General features: G+C 39.8%; 1 protein-coding gene across 4 annotated transcripts; it reads right to left on the bottom strand.

The window, feature by feature from the left end:
* Positions 1 to 6444: 6444 nt before the first annotated feature.
* Positions 6445 to 9170, bottom strand: LOC9638043 (protein IQ-DOMAIN 31). 4 transcript variants are annotated; one of them, XM_002988443.2, is made up of 7 exons: positions 8887 to 9170; positions 8768 to 8827; positions 8514 to 8648; positions 8114 to 8431; positions 7832 to 8059; positions 7705 to 7779; positions 6445 to 7655 (listed from the first exon to the last, which is right to left on the bottom strand). In XM_002988443.2, the coding sequence occupies exons 3-7, from the start codon at positions 8634 to 8636 to the stop codon at positions 6609 to 6611; spliced, it is 1791 nt and encodes a 596-aa protein (XP_002988489.1). In that variant the 5' UTR covers positions 8637 to 8648; positions 8768 to 8827; positions 8887 to 9170; the 3' UTR covers positions 6445 to 6608. The 4 variants fall into 4 exon arrangements, with proteins under 4 accessions (XP_002988489.1, XP_024518009.1, XP_024518010.1 ...); XM_024662241.1 differs by having other exon boundaries at positions 8514 to 8717; XM_024662242.1 differs by having other exon boundaries at positions 8768 to 8843.
* Positions 9171 to 9192: the final 22 nt, after the last annotated feature.

Below are 9192 nucleotides of genomic sequence, written 5' to 3' on the forward strand. Positions count from 1 at the left end.
CTCGGGTTTATCTTGGACTCCATTTTAGGTCTATTTGGGACTCCATCTTAAGTCCATCTAGGACTCCATCTTGGTCCATCTTGGACTCCATCTTGGGTCCATCTCGGACTCCATCTTAGGTCCATCTCAGAATCCATCCCAAACTCTATCTTGGACTCCATTTAGGGTTTATCTCAGGTCCATCTCAGACTCCATCTCGAACTCCATCTCAGGTCCATCTTGGACTTAGGGTTGTAGTGCATGTGATCATGGGATGAGATTTGGATATACTGTCACCGTGGATCCTTGGAACCTTGGGGGATAAATGGGGATAAAATAGCCACTAAGGGCTCTCTCATCAAGCAATTGCCCCTTTTTCAGTTGGTTTAAGGGGAGAGAGATAAGGTGCGTTACAGTTGGTATCGAAGCAAATGGCACGGGTTCGATTCCCATTAATTAGTGGCTACTTAAAAGTATAATATACCCTTGAACAAGGTATATTCCTACCTCTAAATTTGAAATCGTACATATTGGGCATCCGTATGTCCTTCCTCTTGTGTGGAGTATCCACGGACGAAGGTATCCACCGTGGGACTGCGGTACGGGTGGATGACTAGTTGCTTCACATGGAATAGCTAATCTACACAATGGAAGGATTGGTAGATTAAGTGCGGAAATGGAGGTGCTGGTTCCCCTTGGTTTAATAGGGGTTGTTAGTCAATAGTCAATGAGTGCGGAAATGGAGGTGCTGGTTCCCCTTGGGGGATAAATAGGGATAAAATAGCCACTAAGGGGTGAGTGTAGCGCATGTGATCATGGGATGAGATTTGGATATACTGTCACCGTGGATCCTTAGAACTTTAAACCAAGGGTTGTTAGTTAATAGTCAATAAGGACATTGACATCTCTCAAGGATGAGATTTGGATATACTGTCACCGTGGATCCTTGGAACTTTAAACCAAGGGTTGTTAGTCAATAGTCAATAAGGACATTGACATCTCTCAAGGGGGGGTGAGTGTAGCGCATATGATCATGGGATGAGATTTGGATATACTGTCACCGTGGATCCTTGGAACCTTGGGGGATAAATGGGGATAAAATAGCCACTAAGGGCTCTCTCATCAAGCAATTGCCCCTTTTCCAGTTGGCTTAAGGGGAGAGAGATAAGGTGTGCTACAGGGGTCCATCTTAAGTCTATCTCGGGTTTATCTCGGACTTCATCTTAGACTTCATCTCAGGTTTATCTCAAATTCCATCTTAAACTCCATCTCAAGTCCATCTTAGACTCCATTTAGGGTCCATCTCGAATTCCATCCCAAACTCCATCTGCGGTCCATCTTGGACTCCATCTGGAGTCCATCTCAAGTCCATCTTGTGTCCATCTTGGACTTCATCTCGAACTCCATCTGGGGTCCATCTTGGACTACATCTAGGGTCCATATCAAGTCCATCTCGGGTCCATCTTGGACTCAACCTTAGACTCCATCTTAGACTATTTCATGTGTTATGTGTTAGTCTTCTTGTATCCCTTTTCTAGAGACTCACTTATTGCTCGCTTTGTGCTTATTTCTCGAGCACTTTGGTGGAAGTTCCATTCCCACTCTTGGATTTTCAAGTTGAAGCTTTTAATCCAAATGTGTTATGCTTGGTTAGCTTTGCTTCAGCCACTACCACGTGGCACCTTTTCGGCTCTATTTTGGGGCTTAGGGGTTTGTGTCTTACAAAAATGACTTGAAAGATGATCCATAAGAGTTCAAATATAAAGGGAAAGGGTCTATGAATAATAATACACCCCTTTTTTTAATTAGTTAAAGGTACTAGAAGATTTGGGGTTAAGTGTCTTTGGGTTTGAGTAATACTGGGCTAAGTGACCTCCTGAAAAATTCAAATTCAGGAGTTTACATTTGATATCAAAAGAGTGTTCAGGTTGATTCTAGGTTGGCTAAAGGAATCACACTACATGTTGAGATTAATATTTAGTGGTCTAATTTGGTTTGGTTGGATGTCCTTCCATTCATAAGGGCTTTAAAAGGAAACATGGTGGATCATAAGTAACCAAAGACAATAATTCAAAAGATGATCCATCGAAATTCAAATATAAAGAAAAAATACCCATAAACAAAAATGCACCCTTTTTTTTAATTAGTTAAGGGTTTTGGGATATTTTAAATTAAGTGTCCTTGGGTTTGAGTAATATTTTGGGTGAGCTCCCAGGAAGTTTAGGGTTTATCTTACAAACCTCAAAACAGTTAACAATAGTTATTATAACACAGTTCAATAAGTTGTAGATATAATGGGTTTTTAGTTGATGATACCGAATGGAAAAAATGTTTATAAAATCCTTGCTTTTTTAGAATGCCCTCACAATTAAGATAATTATTTGTATTACTTTTTTTCTTATACACTCTAAAAGATCTTTACTTCTTATGAGATAAATATTAAAACTTCCTCTCTAAGGATTTCATGCAAATAAATCTATTTTTTCATTATTAATATGCTTTACATAATATAAATATTAAAATGACAAATGCATGGCAAAACTAATCAAAACTACTATTTACTTCTACCGTCTAAAATAGTGTTGATGAAAATATTATCAACTTAACACAAATATATAAAAATGTTGAATAAAATATTCCTCTATCCAATGAAGAATAGTTAAATATTTTTAATGATATCATTAATGTTATTAATCACCTAAATGAGTATAATCAATACAGTTTTATTGATGGCCCTAGTGGTTCTAGTAAAACATTTCTTCTTAACACTCTTATAAATATTTTATAACTAAAATAAATAAATGTTATTAATATATCTTGGATAGGAATTGCAAGTATTTTATTCTATAATAGGCACAATTCACACATTACTTTTAAACTTGCTATTCTAATAAATGAAACATCAATTTCTATTATAATTATTAATAGTAAAGCAGGTAAAAGAATCAAAAGTGCTAAGACATTACTATGGGATGAAGTAAGTATAATTCATACTCATGCACTCATTGATGTTGATTGAGTGTTGCGAGACTTAAATAATACACCATTACATTTTGGTAGCATAACTATTGTTACTAATGGTGACTTTAGATAGACACTTATAGTCATTCCATATGGATATAGGGTATAAATTGTTTCAAGTTCTGTAAAAATGAATAAATTATGAATAAATTATGGTAATTCTTTAAAAAACTATCTTTGAAAATAAATATGCAACTTGCTAAAAGTGATAAATCATGGGGTGATTGACTTCTCCAAGTTGGAAATGATGAAATTTTTTAAAATTTACCATATTTACTTTTTAATTCCATTTTATTAACTCATACACAACTAATTTATTCATCTATTATCAATTTTTTCTACCCTTCAATACTTGATATTTCAAACCATTATATTACAACCAATATTACACCACTTAACGATGACACATTTCCAATTAACAACATTGTTGCTCTAGATTACAAGGTGATATATATATATATATATATATATGTGTGTGTGTGTGTGTGTGTCTATATATATATATATATATATCTGTTGTGTGTGTGTGTGTGTGTATGTGTATATAAATATGTGTATATGTATATGTATATATATTTATGAAAGTGTTAATTTTGTTGACACTGAATATCCTAAAACCTTTTCAACAAAATTCCTAAATTCTATCACACCTTCCAGTCTCCCACCACATAAACTCTTTCATATAAGATGCCATATTTATCTTGCTAAGGAATATGTCTCCATCCATTTCATCCTAAAAAATGCACTACCAAATGTTTTAGATTATGAAATTATGATGTGGCAATTTAAAGAGACAAGAGTTTTTATCCCATATATCACACTAATGCCATTAAATGTAAAAATTCCATTCAAATATCCGAAAGGCAGTTTCAAATCCATTTGAGTGTAAGCTCCTGAGTTTGGACTTCCCGGGAGGTCACCCAGCCCAGTACTATTCAAACCCAAGGACGCTTAACCCCAAATATCCCAAGACCCTTAACCGATTGGAAAAGGGGGTGCACTCTTGTTCATGGGCCCTTTCCCTCTATATTTGAACCCCATGGATCGTCTCTCAAGTCGTTCCCTTTGGTTGCTTACAATCCACCACGCTTCCCTGCAAGTTCACGCCCTCGTGAACGGAAGCTGAGAGCTGCAGCTCTCCCGAGAGCCTCGCTCTCTTGACACCCTACCCCTCGGGTCGAGCCCAGCGGGAGCAAACTGGACCAGCCAGATGTCAATCAACATGTGGTGTGATTCCCTTAGCCAACCAACAGAGTCGGACCCGAGACCGCTCTGATACCAAATGTAAGCTCCTGAGTTTGGACTTCCCGGGAGGTCACCCAGCCTAGTACTATTCAAACCCAAGGACGCTTAACCCCAAATATCCCAAGACCCTTAACCGATTGGAAAAGGGGGTGCACTCTTGTTCATGGGCCCTTTCCCTCTATATTTGAACCCCATGGATCGTCTCTCAAGTCGTTCCCTTTGGTTGCTTACATTGAGTTACTACTTAACAATCTTTAAATGCCAAAGATAAACATTTGACTGAAGTTTCCCCATATAGTTTTCACTCATGGACAGTTTTATATGGCTTTATCAAGATGCACAACACACCATAGATTTAGAATTAAAGTTCAAAACACCACACATTAGGGTTGCCTCTTTTCTCTGTTTTTACAATCAACAGTCTATAAAGAGGTTTTATATAAAACTTCTTTCTAAACCACCCAGCATTTCTTGGGCAATATTTAATGCATATATGGTGCGCTAATGCATGCCAATGTGTAAGAAAAAAGTTCTGCTCAAAATATTATTTTATGAGTTAAACATGTATATTACAATAATTTAAGCATACATGTGTTTTTTTTTTCATATATTTTGCAGGTTTGCAAATTGTTTTGCCAAGCCACCCACCCTATATACACTACCTCCCCCCCCAAAGTGCAATCACAAATTGCTTGCTATACTATATCCAAAATTATAAGTAGAAAGAGGTAAAAGATTTGGCTCATTTTAAATAGATTGATTTTGTTAAAATCTTCAATTATTTTTTGATTTGTTATAATCTCTATAACTTTTATATTAGTAGAAATCTAACAAAGTGTATTTGAATCCCAAACTTTTCTTTTTACTGATTTAGTGCTAAATGTCCTTTGATATGAGAAATATAAAACTAAATTACAATTATTTTGTAATTCTAAGTGTGAATTTTCATAGCAATTATAATACTTACAATAAGTACCAGAAGCCCAAATACTTTTTTTATTAGAAGAATATAAAACTAAATTTCCATCTTCTTGTAATCTTAATACACAATTATTGCCTTTATTTGTTATTTTTGCAAACCATAAACTTATATTTTTAGTATATAATATTAGAGTACAATCACTACTTAAGTATAAATATGCTTTATGATTTAAAGAAACTAGGAAATATGCTGATAATAAATGCTGGTTTGGCATATTAGTATACCCACTTATTAACATATTTATTAAAATGTTACACCTAAAATTTCTCATTGCAAGTATTTGATGACTACGAGGTGTATAGTTTCTAATGTAATAAAATATAACAAAATGTTCAGTAGTTATAGTTATAGAAGAAGCAGCAAAATTTATGAAATCATTATAGGATTGTTCTAAAATATTTGTCAATGTGTTTCAAATGATAGAGCCTACATCTTCTCCACCACCTTCATTATTTGAACCACAAAGTTGTGCAACTGTTTCTAAAATAAAAACACCATATTCAATGTTTGTGTTAGTTAAATTTGGATTTGTAATAGCTAAAGATCCATATACCCATTGATCTCTTGGAAGTATACCATTTGGTATAGAATTAATTGCAGCACGAATAACTTGGAAAATAGTATTCAATACTTCTTCACTTAAAACATCAAGATCACCTGTTTCAAAATTAGTATCTTGAGAAACTCCTATTTTGAATAAAATGATTATAAATGAAATTGATATTAACCTACTCATTATTTCACCATCGAATATACATTTAAAAAAAATTCTTGAGTCTTATAAGTACTCAATTTTAAATGGCATTGGGCAAAAATATTTTGGCCAGAACTTTGAAGTTCGTTTTTATTTGACAATAAAGCAAAGGTATCTAATTCAAAAATATGTTGTTTATTAGTAAATTATTCTTAGTGTTTGGATTTTGTTTCAAGTTTATTATCTCCAAAATTTCTGGTGGTTCTAAAGAAACCTAGAATATATTTGTATATTCTAGAATCTAATTGTTGATTTATATTCTACTATAAACCATATATATATGTATGTATTTATATATGTGTAAAACCTTAAACCGATGTTTAACTTCTGACGTACCATGTTGGACGAGGAGAAACGTCACTAGTCTATGATATTGTGTCTTCCAAACAAAGACACAAAGACATGAACTGAAGTCACTCTTGAGATGGTGTTTTAGGGACTGTAATCAAGGTAATTATACTAATTAACTATTAATCAGTTAGATTGTGTAAAATTATTTTAAAACCAGAAACATTCTCAAAAGAAAATGAAACGAGAAAAAGATGGCGAAACCAAAAACCTCACTTACCAAGCTTACTTTCGTGTAGTATTGAAGTTTAGATCGACAGAGAGGATGAGAGCTCTTCTTTAAAACTTGAACGACCTCCGCATTTCAGTAGATCTCCTCACAGCGCCACCATCGCGACCATCACCAGCTTTTGCCTTGCCAATCGAAGCGCGCGGCTGTGGCGAGCGAACCATCTCTGGAAGCCGGCCATTGGAAAGAGAGTGCCTTCTCGGGCTAGTGTCGTTGCCATTGGGACCTCCTGGAAGTGAAAGCCTCCGTGGAGGAGCTTCGCCATAGCTCGCCTTGGTGCTATTCGGTCCAGGGATGGAGAACCTCCTCTTCCCCGTCTCCGTCGGTGACGCGCTCTTGGGACTCTGGCCGCGGACCTTGGCCTTGGCCGATTGCGTCGCTGCCATGTATGACGGAACGCGCGTTCGGTGAGGAGTAGTAGCGTTGTCTATGTTGTTCTCAACTTTCGTTGAAAAGTATCCCTGCTTGGTCGAATCCTCGGCCCGAGCAATGCGAGCTGTGCCTTCCTCTTCTTCTTCTTCCTCCTCTTCTTCTTCGTTGTCATCCTCGTCCTGATGGTGGTGGTGGCGGCCATTGTCCTGATCCAACGCTTCCTCTTCTTCTCCAAAAGCTTGGTCTTCGTCCGGGTACTCGTCATGTCCGTTACCGTGGTCGACCTCGTGGCCGTTGGTGTGGTCATTCTCAGCTGGCGGAGAGAGCGTCTCGGTGGCGTCGTAGAGCTCTGGTGAGTCTTCGTCGATATGAGGAGCGTCGGAGGTTCTTGGTTCGGTGTATTCCGCAGTGGGAACTTCTTTCGCTGGCTCGTCGTGTACCACCTCCTGGGCCGCCGGGTGTGGGTGTTGGTGTGAGTTTAGTTCTGGCGTTGGATACGTCTCGCTTTTCTCTGCGATCGTGTCAGGCGGATACGAAGGCGAAGATTTGACTTGCGTTGGAAGCTCCTGTTTGTGCTGTCTTGGGCTTTGTTCCGGGATGTCCACGCCGTCGGTCATTGCCCATGGCCGAGCGAGTGTCCAACGCTGCAGCCATCCCCATCCGGAGCCAGACTCCAGCGCCGAGTCGATGTACAATGGTTGCTTCCTCGACTTTTTCCATTCCCGCTGCATTCAAAACAATTAGCTTCCGGTATCTATAGGAAAACATGCTCACCTGTCGTTGCATTGCTTGATCTGCATTCTTTGTGTTGCTGCTGACGCGGTAAATCCCCTTGTATGGCTTGTGGTCCTGAAATGCTGGAAAATTCAGGAAAACCATTAACTGTGTAGGAATAACTCACCGCTAATTGCCAGGAGTCTTCTGTGAGCTGCCTGTAACGTTGGAGAAGATACTTGATTGCCTGGCCTTCCTCCGATAGTCGAACCTGCCGGCCTCGGAAAATGGCTTGGACGCGAACAATCGCTTGCACGCATTTTAAAGCTGCCGCAGCCTCTCTACGCACAGCATGACCGCGAGCCAAAGCCTGTAGCCTGATCAGACCTCTTAAAGCATGAAGTGCCCGCCGAGCCTACGAGAAACAAACGTTGAAACAAATAGGAACAAGAAAATGGACGTAACGTACCAGATAGCTTCGAAAAGCCTTTTGGACTTTCACAGCCGCGAGATCCTCCTTGCTGATAACTTTCTGGAAGATATCATCGTCCACGACATCGAGCTCCGGGTCCTCGCGAGATGCATGATTGAGTTCTTCGGCAGACTCCTCAACGGATTCATCCGTGCACTGTATCTGCCGATCCAGTTTCACTGGTGGGCATATGCATAGATCAGCACGGGGAGGAGGCGGATCTTCCTTCTTCGCATGAACGGGCTCAATTGGAGATGGTGGCTGCGCAGGAACCACTTGCGGAATTTCGTTAAAGATGGGCTTCGTTGGGACAACCTGGAAAACCAAAGAGAAAAACAAAGAGCATTAATCCAAGTGCTAGAACGATGATCGAAGAGAGAGACTAACGAGGACGTACAAACTCACTATCCGATGGCTTTGCCGGTGTTTTCTCTGACGACTTCGAGGGCGTCTTCTCCTTGGACGAGGATTTCTTCTTGAGGCCGAGAACTTTCTTGATCCATCTCGCGGACTTCCCCATCGCAAACCCGCACTGAAGAACACAGGAATTAGGTCTGTGCCGTGACAAAAACACGACAAAACAAGCGATGGTTGATCGATCCTGTCACTCCGGATGCATGAGAAGCGAAATGCGGGCAGATCTGCAAGTACCTGGCGCCTTGGATGCGATAATCCGCCTCCTCAAGCCCCGAGAACCTCCAATCCCTTCATCTGCGACACCAAAACCCTGTAGAGATTTTCGAGACGGCATGGATCCGAGAGCTGTGTACCTGGCGACGCCGAGAGAATGCCGATTCAAGCCCGCATTGACGCGATACCTGGAGATTACGCGAGAATGCCGGCGGCGGATGCTCCTGATCGGCGCCTAGAGCTCCAGCGGCAGCAGCGGCAGGAGATAGAACTGGAAGATCTCCGGTCGCATTCACGCCTCCTCGCAGGCGCCGCGACAGTGAGAGAAGACAAGAGCTATGGCGCTCCCCAAAAGGATTAGCGGCGAAGAACACACACTGCTAGGTAGCGAGAGAGAGAAAGAGAGAGAGCACAGCGCGGCCACTCTGTAAGCAAATAGCGACGGG

Source organism: Selaginella moellendorffii, unplaced genomic scaffold (genome assembly GCF_000143415.4).
Source record: "Selaginella moellendorffii unplaced genomic scaffold, v1.0 SELMOscaffold_88, whole genome shotgun sequence".
NCBI lineage: Eukaryota > Viridiplantae > Streptophyta > Lycopodiopsida > Selaginellales > Selaginellaceae > Selaginella > Selaginella moellendorffii.